The sequence below is a fragment of the Chelonia mydas genome, chromosome 7, assembly GCF_015237465.2.
Source record: "Chelonia mydas isolate rCheMyd1 chromosome 7, rCheMyd1.pri.v2, whole genome shotgun sequence".
NCBI lineage: Eukaryota > Metazoa > Chordata > Testudines > Cheloniidae > Chelonia > Chelonia mydas.
Genome location: NC_057853.1, coordinates 94444576 through 94465082, shown reverse-complemented (window position 1 = coordinate 94465082; position 20507 = coordinate 94444576). Strand labels below are relative to the sequence as shown.

At 37.1% G+C, this 20507-nt stretch overlaps 1 protein-coding gene across 1 annotated transcript in view; it reads left to right on the top strand.

Moving 5' to 3' along the window:
• Positions 1–20507, top strand: part of ADGRA1 (adhesion G protein-coupled receptor A1) — a 465281-nt gene that overhangs the window by 280323 nt on the left and 164451 nt on the right. The window contains 1 exon segment of the mRNA XM_043551597.1: positions 1103–1318. Within this exon segment, the coding sequence (XP_043407532.1) occupies positions 1103–1318 (216 nt within the window).

The following is a 20507-nucleotide window of genomic DNA, read 5'->3' as shown; positions in this document are numbered from 1 at the left end:
CTTCTCGTCCACTGTAACCCGTTAGTCCTTTTCTGCAGAACTGCTGCCTAGCCATTTGGTCCCTAGTCTGTAGCAGTGCATGGGATTCTTCCGTCCTAAGTGCAGGACTCTGCACTTGTCCTTGTTGAACCTCATTAGATTTCTTTTGGCCCAATCCTCTAATTTGTCGAGGGCCCTCTGTATCCTATCCCTACCCTCCAGCGTATCTACCTCTCCTCCCAGTTTAGTGTCATCTGCAAACTTGCTGAGGGTGCAATCCACACCATCCTCCAGATCATTTATGAAGATATTGAACAAAACCTGCCCGAGGACCGACCCTTGGGGCACTCCACTTGATACCGGCTGCCAGCTAGACATGGAACCATTGATCACTACCCGTTGAGCCCGACAATCTAGCCAACTTTCTATCCACCTTATAGTCCATTCATCCAGCCCATACTTCTTTAACTTGCTGGCAAGAATACTGTGGGAGACTGTGTCAAAAGCATTGCTAAAGTTAAGGAACAACATGTCCACTGCTTTCCCCTCATCCACAGAGCCAGCTTGACCTATGTAAGTTGTAGTATGTATCATACCCATGTTGATTGTGTGAACCAGAACACGGAAAGTGCAAAAACAGCTCTTGTATGAAAGGGAAGTTGCACCAATGATAATGCTTTTCCCTGCTTTCCAGGCCTGTATCTTAACAGACATATTAATGGCTTTTATTGCTGCACAGCATAACGTGGATATGCTTTAGTAGGGAAAGTATCTTAAACTTTCCTGAGTTCTCTCTAATTGTTTCCTGAGTGGAATAGAAACATAAGGAGAGTCAGTAGTAATTTCACTATAAAGGATATAATTTGGAAACGAAACCTAAAGCTTATCTCTCTCCTTAGCTCTACTACATATACATTCAAGATTTTATACAAATCAAATTGAATATGTATGGATGTTTCATGTTTTCTATTTTAGGCATTTTATTGAAATGTTTATGTTTATTTCGTGTGTGTGTGTGTATATATATATATAATATACAATGTATACAAAATGCATATTTTGTACCAAGGATTCCTTTTAAAGTATGTTAGCAAAATACCAGTTTCTCAATGTGTTTTGACAGATTTCCCTTAATATTGCTCTGGAAGCCTTTATGATCAAGCCATCTAGCTTCATAGGAATGACTTGCACTGCCTTCCAGAAAATATCTGAAAATTCAGACAGGTCACTGATCCATGAGGTGGGGAGCTGGGAAGCAGATTATCACCCAGACCAACATTTGAATTTTAAGTGCAACGATGGCAGTCTCAGTGGTTCTTTCATGAATTTTTCTACCAAAGTAAGTGGTATAAACAGTTGTGTACAACTGACTCATAGGTATATATATATTTTTTTTCATTTGTATCTTGTATTCAAAGCAGATTACTACTTTACCACTGCAGGACTCAAACTGATTATATTAAATAATTATATGAGCTTTTAATCTTGTAAATTGATTAATAAGAGAAGTAATTGTAACTTGTTACTGGTCTTAAATATTTAACTTCAAGTATGATAGAAATGCATATTTTACTTCCAATACCAGTGTGCTGTGTTTACAAATATTGCATAAGTGTTTCCATGCATGATGTAAAAATTCAACATATAAACAGAAATGAGTATATATTTTGCAATTATAATCTTTGGGCTCGATCCTACAAACTTCTACACATGTGAGCAATCCCACTGAAGTCGATGGGAAGTACTGAGTTTTGTCAGGAACTCTCAGGTGAGTTAAGCTTGCATGGACAGTGACATTTTCAGAAAAATTGTCTTTACTTCCACTAAATTACTTTACGGTTTTTATCTCCAAAACTTGATATAAAAGAAGAGCATTACCTTGGAGTTTTGGAACAGCCTAAGGAAAACAATAATAAATAAGCCTCTTAATAGAATGCAGTATTATTATCAAATAATGAAGTGGTACAATGAAATTTTTATCTAGCGGGAAATGGAAATTTTGCGTTTGGTTGAGTGTGTTATTAAATTTAAGAGAACTAGGGTTGAATTTTAGTTATCCTCCAACAGCATCTCATTTTAATAGGCTTATTCCTGGAAATGCTGAGTACTCCAAAGTGATACTTTTCTAGGTAATACTACAAGCTTACTGAACTCTGAGAGTACTTTGATTGCAGTTATTTTCCTAGTGCTGCCTTTTGAAGCTCTGTGTAACTTAGGTAATGCCAGTGGAGGGAGCTCTTGGGAGAACCTTGTAAAAATTCTGTCACCAAATTGAAGGAAGGATTGGGTAGCTTTCCTCCCTTTGATAGTTTAGCAGCATCCAGGGAGGGATGAACACCATCTACACCGAGGATGACTTACAAAGATGCTTCTGAAGAGCAACTTTTTAGTCCTTGGAATGCACAAGGTAGAACCTAATGTCAATGATTACATTAAAAAGGAAAAAAAAGAAAGATCCCTAGGGACTAATACTCCTGCACTTTCTTACAAAACAATCTATTTATTAATATAGCTATATACACACACTTCAAACTACACAAGCTGAGCACTGTGCTATATATATGCTATAACTCAAGCAGAAGTTGTGAGCTTGAAGCAGAGTTTACCGGTAAGGTTCTTTGGCCAATCTTATGCAGAAGGTCAGACAAGATGATTATAATGGTCCCTTCTGGCCCTAAAATATCTAAATCTATATATGTATTTTGTATATTTTTCAGGAACAAAGAATAAACATTTTCAGTAAATGCAGTCCATAGAAGTTTGTTTGCCAAGTGATGATGTCTCCTTCTTTGGTTATGATTAAGCATTTTGGTTTAAATAGGAAAACAAATAGATTCCACAGCCCCTCATCCTCCATGTCTATAAGCACACAGGCATGCAAGATTTATCACAGGCTAAGGCAGAACATTTTGGTTGAAGCCCTTTTTATAAAAAGTTGGCAGTGCATCACTGCATAAAGGGTCATTATAATCTTTTCTTACATATTTTGCCATGTTTATAGAAAGCATCCAAGTCAGAATTTCCATCCAAATTTGCGTTTTCATATCTAGTTTCAGTGGATAAAAATATTTTTTTAAACTGCAGGTGCAATAGGGTATTTCATAATGCTCTTTAGAACCCCATTGTTCTATAATTATAACCAAATGTAAGATTTTATCAGGAATGTACTGCTAAATTTGATACCAAACTAAGGCTTGCAAATATAGCAAGTCTTCCTTAAAAGGAGACTGTCAAGTTATTTCTCATAACTTTATAATTCATTTTTCTTTTCACTTTGTTTATAATAACTCCTTGAAAATGAAACCATTTCCTTACACACATTTCTCCCTTCCAACACATGTGAAAAGTATTTTTCACATGAGTGCTGACCTGCTGGAATCTATCATTCCTTTTGAGAAGAAAAGAGTGCTGAAGCATTTGTTTTACAAAAATGGCAGGGACTGTGTAAACAGAGATAAAAATAACAAAGTAGGTTAAATTTTGGCCCTATTAAATTTGACAGTGTCTCTTTAACCTGTGCATTAGTAAGTTTAAAGATTATAGCTGGGCATGAGGCAAGCATCTCTTTATTGAATGTTTGTGCTAGATGGACCTTTGGTCTAACCCAGTATGGCCATTCTTATGTTCTTCTTATACTGAGAACAGAAGTGACCTCTGTGTAGTAGGTAAGGTTAAATTATGCTTTCCATTCTACCTCCTGTTTCTAAAAAGTTATTATGACTGAAAACTTTCACTTTGCAGGTGGAAATGTTCCAGGCTTTGTCACTGTTCAAAGGTGAGCTGGTTTAGAAAGATTGAATAAAGCTGGTTTTTGAATACAAGAGATGTGGAGGAGATAATTTTTTCCTTTTATTATTATCAAAAAGAAATTCTAGCAATATTAAAAAATAAAATCAAAACAGATCTAATGATACATATAAAATGGTTGAGTCTTAAAACTTGGCATAGAAATAGCCCTCATTGAGGAGAAAGTGGCTGTAAGTGTTCTAGTGTGCATTGGTTTTGATTTGACCAAGTTATGAGCCTTTGAAAAGTGCAAATTGATCATGTGCAATACATTCTACCGGAGTTATGCTAATTTTGTAAATTGTACAGCTAAATAGAGTTTGAATCATCATAGCTAACTTAACTACACAGTGAAGAGCATACTAAAATGCATATAGTGTGAGGCACAGGGACTGGCCCTTGTGCGAAGTTCCTCGGCCCCCACCACGCTGCTATGTGACAGTGTGATTCTTCAGTGCGATGTTTCAAACACACTTGTGTCATTTTAGTAATACTGACTTATTGGCAGTAAGTATATGAGTGCTTAAGTGTTTACAGGCACAGATGTAGAATAAGAAAGATTTGGATATTCAAACACATGAACAATTCTAAATGGCATCAAGTTTCCAAAGGAAAAAGAACGTTATTCTATACAAGGTTTCATTATTCTTTAAAAGATTAACTTTTTTTCTTTTTTTTTTCTCTAATCTTTCCTACATATTTTGGTTTGGCATCTCAAGAGGTTATTTCAGTATCACATTTTTCCTGTTCTTTTATTGTTTTATTTATACCTTACGCAGAAGTATCTTAACATAGCTGTAAGTCATCTGTGATTTTACAGAACATTGAACAGAGATTAGTAATAAAAGTAATAATACTATTTTAGGCAAAAGGATCGTGTGGCATAAGGGCCCCATGCATGGATGCTTTTATATGACTAAGGGCTGGGGGAAAGATAATGTGAAGCACACGGTTCAGACAGAAACATTTGTTAGGGGAGGATCTATTAAAGGGGACATTCTATATCCTAGTAAAGAGGAAAGGATAGTAGTGGTAGGAAATGAAGAAAAACAGTCAAACGAAAGAGTCCTATTCAATTACATCACATGAAAGCAGACAACAAAATATTGACAAATTATATAAGTGCTTGTATACAAATGCTAGAAATCTAAATACTAAGATGGATGAACTTGAGTGCCTGGTATTAAATATTGATGTAATAGGCATCACAGAAACTTGGCGGAATGATGGTAATCACTGGGACACAATAATACCAAGGAACAAAATATATAGGCCATGAGTGAGTAGGACATGCTAGTGTGAGCGTGGCACTATATGTGAAAGAAAGCAGTCCAATATAATAAAAATCTTAAATGACTCAGTTCCATGGAATTTCGGGGAATAAACATTCTATCCTTAAATAATGAATATAGCATCAGGAGTACACTCCCACCCACCTGATTAGGATGGTGACAGTGATTGTGAAATGCTCAGGGAGATTGGAGAGGCTAAAAAACCAGAAAATGCAATAATAATGGGGAATTTTAACTATCCCCACATTGGCTGAGTACATGTCACCAGAGAATGGGATATGGAGATAAAGTTTCTAGACACCATTAATGACTGTTCTTGGAGCAGCTAGTCCTGAAACCCAGAAGGGGAGAGGCAATTCTTGATTTAGTCCAAAGTAGTCCACAGAATTGGGTCCAAGAGATAAATATAGCTGAACCACTCGGTAATAGCAACCATAATGTAATTAAATTTAACATCCTTAAATAACAAAGAAACCTACCAGAGTAGCATTTAACTTTAGAAAGGGGAACTATACATAAATGAGGAAGCTAATTGAACAGAAATTAAAAGGAAGAGCCACAAGAGTGAAATGCCTGCAAGCTGTATAGAAACTATTTTAAAACACCATAATAGAGGCTCAAACTAAATGAATTCCCCAAATTAAAAAAAACTGTAATAGGACAAAAATAATGGCACCATGGCTTAACAATGGCGTAAAAGATGCAAAAATGCATCCTTTAAAAATGGGAACTGAAATCCTACTGCAGAAAACGGAAAAGGGCATAAACCCTGGAAAGTCAAGTGCAAAAGTGTAATTAAGCAGGCCAAAAAAGAATTTGAAGAGCAGATAACAAAAGACACAAAAACTAACAGCAAATTTTTTTTAAGTACCTCAGAAGCCAGAAGCCTTCCCAACAGTCAGTGGGGCCACTGGGAGATCAAGGTGCTAAAGGAGCACTCAAAGCCATTGCAGGGAAGCAAAACAAAATTCTTTGCATCAGTCTTCACCACAGGGGATATGAGGGAGATGCCAACACTTGAGCCATTATTTTTAGATGACACATCTGAAGAATTGTCCCAGATCGATGTGTCAATAGAGGACGTTTTGGAACAAATTGATAAATTAAACAGTAATAAGTCACCAGGACCAGATGGTATTCATCCAAGAGTTCTGAAGAAACTCAAATATGAAATTGCAGAACTACTAACTTTGGTATGTAAGCTATTACTTAAATCACCCTCCATAGCAGATGGGTGGAATATAGCTAATGTAACACTGATTTTTTAAAAAGGCTCTAGAGGTGATCCTGGCAATTAAAGGCCAGTAAGTCTGACTTCAGTACCAGGCAAATAGGCTGAAACTATAGTAAAGAACAGAATTGTCAGACACACAGATGGATACACGCTGGGGAAGAGTCAACACAGCTTTTGTTAAAGGGAAATTGTGCCTCACCAATCTATTAGAATTCTTTGAGGGAGTCAACAAGCATGTGGGAAAGGGTCATACAGTTGATACAGTGTACTTGGAATTTCATAATACCTTTGAAAAGGTCCTTCACCAAAGGCTATTAAGCAAACTAAGCAGTCATAGGATAAGAGGGAAGGCCCTTTATTGGATCAGTAACTGGTTAAAAGTTAAGAAACACAGGGTAGAAATAAATGGTGAGCCTTCTCAGTGAATAGAGATAAATTGCAGGGTCCCCCAAGGATCTGTTCTGGGACATGTGCTGTTCAACATCTTTATAAATGGTCTGGGAAAGGGGGTGAACAGTGAGGTGGCATAATTTGCAGATGGTACAAAACTATTCAAGTTAAGTCCAGAGCAGACTGCAAAGAATTACAAAAGGATCTCACAGAACTGGGTGACTGGGCAACAAAATGGCCGATGAAATTCAATGTTGATAAGTGCTAAGTAGTGCACGTTGGAAAACATCATCCCAACTATACATATAAAATGATGGGGTCTAAATTAGCTGTTATCACTCAAGAAAGAGATCTTGGAGTCATTGTGGATAGTTCTCTGAAAACATCCACTCAATGTGCAGCGGCAGTCAAAAAAGCAAACAGAACATTGGGAATCATTAAGAAAGGAATAGATAATATGACAGAAAATATCATATTGTCTCTATATAAATCCATGCTATTCTCACACCTTGAATAGTGCATGCATTTTTCGTGGCCCCATCTCAAAAAAGATATATTAGAACAGGAAAAGGTACACGTAAGCATCCTTCATTCCCAATTTAATAAAATAAAATAGAGTGAAACTCAGCTTGATTTAGCTTGAAACATTGTAAGCTGCCTTTTCTTCTCTTTTAGCTATACTAAATATAGTAAAGAAACAAGGTGGATGAGGAAATAGTTTTTAAGAAAAGCTCTATCTAAGCATGAAAGCTTCTCTCTCACCAACAGAGGTTGGTCCAGTAAAAGATATTACCTCACCACCCTGTCTCTCTCTAATATTCCGGGACCTACACGGCTACAGCAACACTAACCATAGTAAAAGCAATTCTATAGTGGTGACGTATTTTCTTGATCTGTGTTTTTTAGATGAGAAGGTTTCCATGTCTCAAGCAGAACCTTTTTTAAACTGGTTTCAGATTTATTCTCGGACTGAGCACAGAAGCTGTTTCGATAAGAAGTCAATGCATTTTTTCTAATAGTAATCATACAAAGTAATGCTCAAACACACTCTTTTCCCTTCCATTTGTAAAATGGAGATAGTGGGACAGATCCTGCAGACCTTTGTCCTTATTCAGGCAAAACCCGCACTGAAATCAGTAAGGCATTTACCTGAGAGAAGATTATAAGCTTTGATCCGATACATTTGTATCAGGCACTGGCAGAGAAAAGATTCCACTTCCATCTTATTGTTAATTATTTTTATCGTTATCATCATCATTAGTATCAGTTTTTATTGGTGTAGCATCCAAAGGCCTCAAACGTTTTGGGGGTCCCATGGTGCTGGGAAGTAGACAAACATGTAAACAGACACGATTGCAGTGGAGAAGAGTTTGCAATGTAATTTGAAACAAGATGCAAGTCAATCTTTTTCAGCTCCTTAAATACAGCACACTTTTATATCTAGAAAATGTAGAAATATTAAGCTCTGCAAATTAAGAGGAGTATAAAGACAAATGTGCCCTTGGAACATAGAGCATTTAAATTATTGCTGGACCCAATTGTGAGTGGTCCTTGTGTTGGGGATGGGGGAGGAACGCAAAGAGTCTCCTCTCCCTGTGTGTGCAAGGGTTACCTATGAAAATAGGAGTGTTTACCCCTTCCTCCCCCGATAAGCAAATCATCCAGAAAGGGGCAGAGAGGAATGTGGGACACTGGCACTAGAATGTGCGTGGGAGGAGCAATCAGCTCTGTTCTGATGGCTGGTGCAGAGTGTGCACCCTCATGAGCACTGAGCAGCCATCTTTACAGTTACTAAAGACCGTCACCGGTGACACCGTTTCTATTTCTCCCCTGCCTCGCCACTAAAACCCTTTCCTCAGTTTGCATTTCCATGCTTTAGTGTGAAGTTTCGTCTGTACCTCCAGCTCTTAGGAATAGGAGAAAGTATGGAATTAAGTAGTTATTTTCCCCTGGGTCTAAGAACATTTCTTCTGTTACCATGCTGCTATAGGGTAACGCAAAGCTTGCTTTCAAACCCATATGCAGTACTGAAGGGAAACCCTCCATACTGAATGTACACACAGGAAGAAGATGGAAATTGAAAAGAATGTTTTACTTATTTAGCATGCAAAACAATTTTGGAGTATATGAGATATTTTGAGAGAAGTGATTTCATTAAGTGGATCATTGCCTATCATGTGAATGTGTATGTGAATTTATAAATATTATATCAGCACATTGTTGCTGTTTATAGATGAGGCTGAGTGGCGGTTCCTATCGTATTTTCATGGGTTTTATTGCTTGACTAAAAAAATTAGTCAGAGCTTAAATTTAAGATGTGAGTTTGCAGCATTAAGTACATTCCTTAACTTAATTCTGATAAGTGAGAGTTTTCCATAGACTGGCTTTTCTCTGCCACTGGTAAGTTAAACAGTTCTCTTTTAATTTATTTTAAACAGTTGAGTAGCTATATTTCACCTGTTCTATACATGTTCTCTCCCAATAAAATGAGCTGGAGAATTCCAGCTATCTGATCCATGCTGATTCCCCACTGCCCTGCACTTTGCAAAAGCCATTTATACCTGTGCAAACTAGATGCAAAATGAAACCTTACTGATTGACAATAGTGATTGTACAGTTGTAAATGACTACACAAGGTGCAAGAAAATGGAGAATCAGGCCCATCAGTGGCAGTGATGGGAGGCTGATGGTCTCAGTTTCAAAGACTACTTTTCATTTTTAATTATTCTTTTAGCATTTCCTTAATTAGAGCTGGGTGAATATGGGTGGGGGCGGAGGAGCAAAAGCCACAAAATCACTACAACAGTACTCTTACTAATCCCTGTTATTTGCTTTCCACCAACATAAGTACTATCTGTTGTTGTCCTCAAAAACGTTTGAGGAAAGAGAAATATTTACATGATTTTGTCCTGGAAGTATATAACTATCTTGCAATTTATTTATGAGATATTTAGTCATCCAATTCAGGGAGCATAAACAAAACCCACATGTTGTAGATGACCAATTACTCAATAAAAGAATAGTAAATACTCAAGCAGTAGCCACAATAAGTAGTTTGAAAACAATTTACTGATGTAGGGTGAAATATATTGTCATTTGAATAATAAACTCCTAACATTTGGAGCCTGCTATTTCTATTTTCATAAATAGAAAAATATGGCAAAATTATTAAATACTTTGCTGTGAATAGATCATCCAGTTGTAGCCTTCGGGAAGGAGGAAAATCTAAACTGGGCGTAATGTACTGAATACAGAGTTAAACAGGTAAAATAAAACAAATTATAGGGACAAAAAAAATTAAAACTAAATTACAAAAATGGCACCTGAGAGAGAGACAGAGAGAGAGAGAACAGTCATTCACAGGAGTTTAGGAAACAATTTTTAATACATTTCAACATCCAGTTCTGATTCCACTATCAGCAAGACCCTTCTGGGAGAATAACTTGTAATGTTCTCAAGATGTCCTAAAGCCTGCAGTTCATTCCTGTCTGATTCACAGATTTTCAATTTAATTTTCATTTCAACTTTAGGATGTTTTCCATAAAGTAAGTCAAGGCAGTAAGTCCAGAATCCAATGGAGAGTGAACAAAAGAAAGGGAGTATCTAATAGTGAGAGCGAAATGTATTGCAAGTAGGCACCATGCAAGTTCCCCCCTACGCGCGCACACAGAGCTTTACCATTATTGTCATCAAACCTCTTACCTCTGAAGAGAAAGAAAATCAGTACAATTTGATTATACCAAGTCAATAATAATAATAAAGTATTTTAGTATGACTTCAGACTTAGGGGAAAATACTGGAACCATAATATATGTGTGTGTGTGTGTGTGTGTGTGTGTTCAAGAAAGGACAAGTTGGTTTCGATTTTTTCCACAATGCTTGAGATTGAAGAACATCAATCATTCTGTATTATATGCTGCCAGAATTTCAGACTTCTGATCCTTCTGGTTTATATTTTGGCCCTTGTCCTAAAAACTCACAACTAGGACTGATTCCATCCCTTGCTCTGGCTGCATTGGTTGCTATCAAGCTATCACAAGAAGTGATATTCCTGCATTTTGGGGTCAGATATTGTGAGAACAACTCATGAAATTTCAATCCTGTCAAATCTGAACCCAAATTCTAGTCTTGATTCATCCTCAGACCTGAAATCCAGTTTAAACTTAATATGACCCATCTTGAACATGTACAGTACATTAAGATATATAGCCCTTCTATACTATCATTAAAATTCTGTTAGCAGAAAACTTTTTAAAACCTTTTAATATCACAGTCACATTTGTAATATAGATAGGGCCTTAGAGTTAGTGTCATAAATAGACTTTGAAAAAGCATTTTACTTGCAGGTCTCAGCTTAAGTGATTGCTGTTTCAGAGCATAAACCACAATAAAAAGCCTTACCTCCCTTTGGGTCATCTCACAGAGAGGTGAATCATCGAGTTAATGCTTCAGAGGTGCAATAACGATATTCTTTTCCTGTATGTATGCCTTGCATTTTAAAATTCAAGGTAGGCACATTGCACTCCACACATTCCTATTAGCTTTTCAGTTCTATTTACTTCTTATGTTTTTCAGAGTGAGACTGGCCTTTTGATTTGTCAGGTTGCATTACAGGAGATGTTCGTAGGTTGGGATGTTAAAAGTTGAATTGGTATTATAACTTTAAACATGTCAACCATGAAGAAACGTACCTGGGATTTTAAAGTACCTTGACAAAAACCTATGCTTATTTGTTCACGGTATAATATTTTCAGATGTTAAATAATATTATTCAATGGAACTATTACCACAATGACTTGTGAATTGAAAAATATGCAATCATCTTGTGAGAAGCAGTTTTCCTTTTGCCCAGAATCAATTTTGAATTTCAAATTATAAAAATAGTATGTAAATTTTAGTAATTGTAAAGATGATGATGATAAGTCACTAGGTAGAAGTGCTTGAGTTAAAAGAGTGGAGAATAGAATATAGTACAACCGCTTCCACCACGAAAGAGGGAAAAAAACATTTTTGAGCTAGGATCAAGCATGGAAAACTGAAGCCCAAAGAGGAATTTGAAGGGGAAAGTTATAAGGTCCAGAAAATAGGTCTCATAATGAAAGTGCCTTCTACTCTATAATTCAGCATGTGTGAAATTGTCAGAATCTTTGTGGATAATTAATTGTATCTGTTCAGAAGCTGCCTAGCAGAGTGTGCACTAATTAACTTTCCCATTAATGCAAAAGCTAGTTCTTATATAAATAATTATTATTTATACTGAAAGTGTCAAAACCCAGAATGTCTCACATGCACGGCTAAACAGCTATAGGTTTCAAAATGGTTTTCATACTGAACTTTTATAAAACCAGCCAGTTTTGACTTGACTTTTGAACAATAACTCTTCTTCTGTTACTTTGAAGACTGGGAAGACATTTGGAAGCAGCTTTTCCAGCTCTCCAGTGGATAAAGTTTCAAAAGAGTGGCCTTCATTTTGCGGTTCCAATTTGTGCCCACAACTGATTTGTGTGCTCAGTTGAGTCCTTAAAGCTCTAACTACATAACAACCTGAATCAAGAAAGCACTTAACAATACGCATGTGTTTAAAGCCTATTGCCTGTAATGGGAAGTGCATCCATTACAGATATACAGTTCAGTTTTGCTCAAAATTTGGATACCCACAAAATATAGGCAAGATAAATTCAGATAAGGGAATTCAGAAGTATAGGGAAATGAAAAAATGGTAAAAGTTAGTAGAATCTAATTTCAGATTACATTTTTTCTACTTGCTGACATATAAATACTTCATGGCAACTTTCACAAGATTATGAGTGCTTTAACCAGATTGTCCTAGCCAAATCTGCCAACATAAAATTCTCCCAGTAAATTCAGTTAGATCTGATTTTCTTCACTTCTACATTTTCTTCACTGGATTTTCTTCACTTCTACATTTAATGTATTATGCGATGAAACAATGACTGTTTCAGTCAGGAGATGGCTATGCATCAGTTACAGGTGACGTGATTCGAAGAAATCTCTTTGGGTATAAATACACACACAAACAAAATCATAGCCATAAAAGTCAACCTTTAACGCACAGTAGTATTAGAGATACCATGGTGGGTATTCTATATTTAGAAGATGGGAGAACAGCAGTATCTCTGATGCCGCAGCGTGGTAACATTTAGTAAATTGATAGGTACGCGTAGGGTGTAATAGAAGATATGGTGCTCTAAGCCACATTAATTGCCACCAGTTCCCTAATAAACATTTTGCTGGCTTCAGATGGAATAGTACAGTAACACCAAATAAAATGTCCAGATGCAAGTGTATGTAAGATTAGTAAGAAATTGTCTTTTCTAGTTTGTGCTGCTTCAAGAGAACAGATACACAACAGAGGACTGACTTTTCTAATTTACAGGTACTGTATATCATCTGGAGGCAGTTAGACTCAATGCTGATAAGAAAGAGAAGGGAAGATAATATACCAATAACCAATAACTTACATTGGTTTCAGATTTTCTTATCCAAGTATTGCAAGACACTTCCTCAGTGTATAAATCAAGATTGAGTAATAAATGTTCTGTTTACAGACTAGAATTTTGTAATTTGTTCTTCTACCTTTTCATCACCCACCACTGTGATATCCAAGTGCAAAAAGCATCCTGCTATTGTAATATTAAATGTTGATGTCTTTTGGGGTGTTTGCTGTGGATATTCATGAGGAAATTGGCTCAAATGCTACATAATCTGCACCTATGTTTGTATAGTAATTCTTTTGAATCTATTGCTTCTTTCTGTGTGTGTGTACTTGGTTGCTACTTTCACACCGGGATATCCTTACATTCCATAGACAGTTTACGAGCTTTTTTTCCTTCCTGTGTCATTTGACTGGCTTTTTTAATCCATTAAGCTTTCAGTTTCAAGATTTATGATATAATGGGATGTGTTGTAAGTAGACTGTATACACATGTACTGTACTTATCATTCCATTCATATCAATGCCAAAATATGTACTGATGACTTGCAATATTCTTCTTGATAAGAACGGAGATCTAGGAAAAATAGAAAGGTAGCTATATTAAAAATGAAGTCACTGGGCCATTGTTGTATTGTTGCAGCTATCAAGTTGATGATGCAACCTGAAATCATAATTAGGCATAAATCTTTAATATATCTAGTGTTGAGAATGGGAATAGTCAGCTGGAGTGAACTATCATCTATTTTCAGTTGGACTTGAGTGGGGCATAGGACTTGTGCTGGCCCTCTTCACAGGAATGAATTTGTTTGTAGTTACTTTGAGAAGTAAAAAACAGTTGTGGGGAAAACTGAGCATCTTTTTTCAGTTGCTGGATCAGGTCATTTTAATGAGAAGAAGATTTACTCACCTCCTTTTTTTAAAAAAATTGCCAGAATGCATCCCCTGCCCCCCCCTCCCAAAACCAAATCATCTATGTAAATACCTATAGTTCCTACAATGATCCCATCTATATGGACGACAATTTGCCACCTCATATTTCCTACCTTATCATAGTTTTATTTTTATAGTCTTTTAAATGTAAATGCTCCCCTCCTGTTACAAATATCCAAAACAAAAAAAAATACCAAGAAGATTAAATTGCGCTATAATAATAGATTTCACATGTACAACAAATGGGTAAGGTATTATGTACACGCTAATCATTCCCACTTTTCCCATCATCTCATTGTTTATTTCATGTATGCTTTTAGATTTTTAGCTATGCAGTTACTTATCCTTCCACATAAGTTCTTCCAAAAATTTTTTTTTTAAAAGGAAAAGGGATTTTATCTCATTTTCCTATACTTTATACATGGCTTCTGTTTGCTTTTGTGGTAATAATAAAAACATCTTTAAAATGTATCCTACAGATATCTTGCATCTTGCCTCTTACTGTCGTATGTCGCCTTCTTTCAGCAAATAAAATGTTCATTATGCAAATAGTAGTATCAGTTGCCAAGCAGTTGTTACATCTATAACTTTGTCTCTGGACTGATGTTTCTGTAGGCATGAGTTATCTTTAAAACAACAAATGTTTGGATAAAAATACCAGATTTGAACAAAATTTGGCAATGTTCAGTTTCCCAAAAAGTGTTCACAAAACCAAAGATAAATCTATTCATCTAGTTGTATAATTTATGTTAGGTTGTCCATTAAAGACATATGGAGTTTGTATTTCCAATATAGATATATATGAAATTTGGGTAGGGAAAAGAAATAAGAAACACAAGATTGAAAAAATTTTATCTGACAAGAAATTCTTTCCTTTCACTCTCCTCTGACTTTCTTGAATCCTGTAAAATACATATTTTACATGACTTGTCAGACATATCTGAAAGATTGATCAAGCTATCTATTTCTAATTCAAAATGGTGTGTGTAAGAAAGATTCTTCTTCTTCTCTTTGCATGCTCCCCTGTTATGGAAAGTACTTTTCATGATTTCCCAAAGTGCATTAGAAGATAGGATTATTATTATGAGCCAAGAAAGCAAAATTGCCAAACTTCTTCATGTGCAATGTGCTGTTAAATAATAGCTTGTACACTAATTAAGATAAATCTGATAATAAAACCACACTGATATTGTAACAGTTAATAATATAGCACTTTAGTTGTTAGAATATATTTGAAGTTAACTTAATGGTATTAACTATAATAAAGAACGAGTCGAACACTGAGTACTGTACAAGTTTCCTGGGGCATGATTCTGAGGAAGCCCTGAGCACCTCAAGAACTAGACCCTAAATCTAATAGAGCAATTTACTGCCGTTATGATGTGTTTTTCATATGTGGCCCATTTTAAGACATACCATATCATGCTGTACCATAGTTCCATATATGAGCTGAATACCTGTAACTGCTCTTTCTAATCTTTGGCTTCCAAGGCCCACTTTATTTTCAGTCATCAAAATATACTTGATACTGAATAGCAAAATGTACTATGCTGAATATATTACAAAAGTAGCAACCAGGGGATAGTTACAGTTGGCTAATCCAAAGTGTTCTTTCTACAGGGCAGTTTCGCTACACTGTCTACTTCTCCTATTTACAGTAGGGTAGCTCAGTTTTCAAATTTGGATGACTTAGAGCAGTGGTTTTCAATCTGTGGTCCGCAGACCCCGGGGGACCACAAACTATGTCTAAGATTTTCAAAGGGTGCACACCTCCATGTGAAATTTTTTAGGGGTCCACAAATGAAAAAGGTTGAAAATCACTAACTGAAGGTGCCCACCTTCACACCAGAAGATTAGAACTTAAAATAGGTTGGGTGTGTGAATGAAGATTTGAGAGGCCAAATGCAGTTATCGGACTTAGGTGACCCAGTTTGAAAATATGCTCACAGTGGCTGTTTGACTATCAGCCGTCCATCCCATTAGAGAATATTTTTATTAAATTTTATATAATTAAATGTCAAAAAGTGAACAATTTTCATTTACATTTATTTAAAGAAAAGTTCAGGAAACATCAAACCTTTATTGCACTACATGATGCGTGGATTTTTGGCAGCTCACATTATAAAGTGAAGTGCACTTTTAATTGCATCACAGTTCTTTCATTGTTTGCCAACTCTTTCATTGGGAAGTTTTCTCTAGCCTCACAAATATCAGCTGTCTTTGTAATTGAGAGTCACGTCAGTTTCACACAATAACAATCTTGCTGACTATTAAATAATTCTTACTTTACCTAGTCCATATAGTAACTGTTTGTAGACTCCACCCTGCGGTGTGGATCCAGCCTTTCCCTTTTCTTTTTCAGGGGTATGGGTCCTTGGTTCACCTATGAGAGTGCCTGGTGCCTCCACTCAGGGAAACCATTCCTAGTGCAGAGAACATAGTGGTTTTGTCCCTAGATAAAATATTTAACAGACAATCATTGGCCAGCTTTGAACAAAATAGAAAAATAAATAAAGAGGGGTGTTCTTCCAAAGTCTCCATACCAAGGATGGTAAGACTGTCTTTGTGGCTCTCTGATCTGGATTCCCATGTACAGTTAGGCGGGCTCTTGGTATCCTGACTGTGACTCTCCTCAGCCTCCTGGGTTTCTGATATCTGCTCAGATGACACTGCTCAGTGTCCCTGGATCCCAGGAGTTCCAAGTCTTCCCTTGCATAGGACTGTGGAGGGTAGAAGGCTCACCCCCAGGTGTGTAGCTTTCTCTCTGCTCCACTCCCCAAATACAGCTAAAACCGAAAGTAAAACCAAACCCTTTGTCTTTGACTTCTGGCTTATGATTGGTTCTGGTAGTGTTGCTAGCCAGTTCTCTGTCCTGGACTCTAGGTAACCTGAAATCAGAGTCCTGAGCCTCTGCTACTATTAATGCTATAGTCCAGGGGTGAGTCCCCTAAATGCTCAGTGTGGTATTTCAGAAGCACCCCCTCTAAAGGGGTTACACATATTCAAATTCACGTGGACTTAGCTTTATTACCCAGGTCTAAATCGTAATGGTCAGTTGGTTTCAAGTAAAGAGAATGGGCCTTTCCCAAGTTACTGCCTTGTGTGAATTAAATTATTGCCAAAATTTATGAATGACATTTTCTAGCTGTTTGCAGTCCCATTGGAATGTATTGTAGATCTCCAATGCATCTGGGTTTATGTGGAGAATTTCAGCCTGTCTCATTTGTCTTCAATGCCTGTTGCTTCCAGCAGAACCTGAAAGTGCTACATCTAGCTGTGCCTGTGTTCTGCCCAGTTCCTTTTCAGATTGGCAACTTCAGGCAGCTTCCTTTTGTTATATTTTTGGCAGCTCTTCAGTTCTCTTCTGAAGCTAAGAAGCATGCTGAGAAGAGAGACTGATCTTTATTTCTTGTCTTGGTCAGATGATGACATACATCAAGGCTGCAAAAGATTAATTGCCCCTGTCATATGACAGGGTTCAGTATCCAGTAACTTCAGTAGTTGTTGTTACTCATTGGCATTCTAGAGGCTGTCTGAATCCTTGTGATTTTTTTCTTCTTCTTTACACATTCTCCTTTTCAGGTCACTGGGAAAACCAGGGCTGGATGGAACCACTCTAAAGTGACCTTCTGTTTCTTTGACTAGCCACCCTATAAAACAATTCCTTGGAACAGGTGCGATCAGCGTCTGCCAGCCCCAGAGGGAATATATGGCATATTCCTGCCCCAGTTGGTTGCAAATCAGGATTCCTGTGTGTTTACCAAAACACGGAGTGTAAATTCCTGTGGAGGCAGGAATTAGCAGAGTTGCCAACTCTCACGATTTTGAGATAATTGTTTTTAGTAAATCCCCAGCTACTGGAATCCAGTAATGACATGAGAATCTGAGCTTTCATTTAAAAACCGGGCAAGTTTGTAGCCCTCATTGTTTCAGAGAAAATCTTAATGGCTCAGAAAATGCAAGGCAAATAAAATAATCCAAAATGTTTATTTTTAAAAAACAAATCTCATAACTTTGGGATCATGTCTTATTATTTTTGAATGCATGGAGTTGGCAGTACTCAATTGGCAATATTTTACAAAATTAGTTTTGAAGAAATAATATAAGAATTAGTTACCATATAAAAAGAATGTATGATGAGTTTATGGGTTATGAGTTCAATGTAAACTTGTGTGTATAGATATACATATATAAACCAACAACAAGAAAACCAAACCAAAAAAAGCACAGAGAAAGAAATAAACAAGAAAAGAGAGAAGGAGGGGGGATGTGATATCAAAGTATGATAATACATTGTAGAGTCGATCTTTTGTGGGGTTAAAGCCCCAGGGAGATGGAATAATGTCTCTTGCAATAAAACAAGTAATTGTTTTTTAAATTATCTTAAGAAGCCTTGTCAGAGTAAAAAGAGTTGACTGAAACTGTGACTCATTTTTGTCTGCTGTTTTAGACTGTGTCTTACGTTACAATTTGTGTAACATATGAAGTAAGATTGCATGACTACCATTCCCCTGGGCCCCTCACAAAGAAGACATACGCACTGCATCTCACAAGGCTATCTCAATGAAAGTAATTTTATCTAAATAAATGTTGATCTGCTGATTCATGTTTGGATAGGGAGCACTTCCTGCATTATTGAATTATGTATGGTTGGCATATCATATATAAAATGTGAAGGAGAGGTTGTAAATTAATTAAGCTCTTATTCAATGCATACTGTGGAGATCTAAAAAAGTGCTACCAGATATGATCATAGCCAATCTACTGAATGTATTTTATAAAAAATTATCTTCAAAATTCCGTATTTCCAGCACCGAATTAATCTATTGTTCTAAACTAGTTTTCGTATTTCCTTTCCATATTGTTAAGATTTGTCTTAGTTTTAATGCCTCAATAGTTCTAATGAACCATTTACATCTGATTTTAAAGTTAAGAATTCAGGATATATATCCAGGATGCAACTTTACATATATTCCCCAGAGTTAGAGTACTGTGAAGTTTATTCTTTCCATCATCATTAATCCACAATGGAGCTACAAATATTCATTCTCCATGCTTATATATGAGTTTTCTTTGACTCCAAGAATACTTCTAGATGCTATGTCTACAAATAGTCTGTAAAGACAATTGAAAGTCCAAACACATTTGTTGTATGAACTTAAAGTGAATTCCTTCTACAAGTAAGTCTGTTGATTCATCATTTATGTTTCTGATGATAAACTTCCAGTTTGTTTATAATATAGACTGATTGGAATGTTATTCTCATAGCATCTTGGGGAATTACTCAATGTATATCTGTTGAATTATGCATGAAGGGAACTTATCTAGCTGATTTAATAAAGACTCAGACAGATTATCTTAAAATGAGTCTGTAGGCTGAGTGGTCACATGTACATGCAGCTATTTGATTTATGCATGCACACTGGGTATCATTTACACAGTTTCTGTGGATCGCTTAGGTCACAGGCTTGGTCCTAGTACCAGCAGAATGGACCTGACTAACCCTTTGAGAGCACCGATCCACTCAAGTGCGCCACCTGCCTTCAGGCAGACAACAAAGCCCTGCAGGCCCGTGTCGTCCAGCTGACCTCGGAGAATGTGCTCTTGCAGGAGCAATTCATGCAGTTGTATGCGGAAAATGCTGCACTCCAGACATGGCTCGCAGAGCCCTGTTCCCCTCTATATCTGCTGGAATGGTTTGATGGTAATCACCAGCAATTCCAGGGTTTTATAAACCAGTGCCGTCTTCTGTTCACGATGCACCCTCAGTCCTGTATTACTGATTGTGCAAAGATGAGCCTGGTTATCAGCCTGCTGTCCAGGGAAGTATTAGACTGGGCTTCCCCCTGCATGGAGTGTGACAGCCCAGTATTGTCCATCTGGGAGGTCTTCCTCCAAGGCATGTCAGTGCTATTTGACAATCCACATTGAGCTCAAACAGCAGAGGTTTCCCTAAGGAAGCTCAACAGGGGCACTGTAGCCACTTATGCCATGCAATTCTTCTGCCTCAATGCCAATACCGACTGGAGCAAGGCATCACAGATGTACTAGTGTACCCGGTGTTTCATGTCTCACTTTTGAAGCCCTCGATCGAAAACCCTTTTCCTCCCAGAAGCCAGACACCTTTTCCACTGATACTGATAAAGGGCAACGAGAAATTCGTGTTTAATGAAATCCTGAACTCAAAACATAAATGTGGCAAGCTGTTGTATCTTGTTGACTGGAAGAGATATGGTCCTCACGAATGGATTCAGGAACCTGAGGAAAAAGTCCATGCCCCTGTGCTTGTACAAGCATTCCATAGGAATCCCCCTGAAAAGTCTGGTCCCACATCGCCTCAGTGGTGCCCCTTGGGGAGGGAGTGGTGTCAGAGACCAGGCGTCTTGAAGCCTGGTCCACAGGGTTCTTTGAAACTAGTAAGTTCCAACCTGCAATCCAG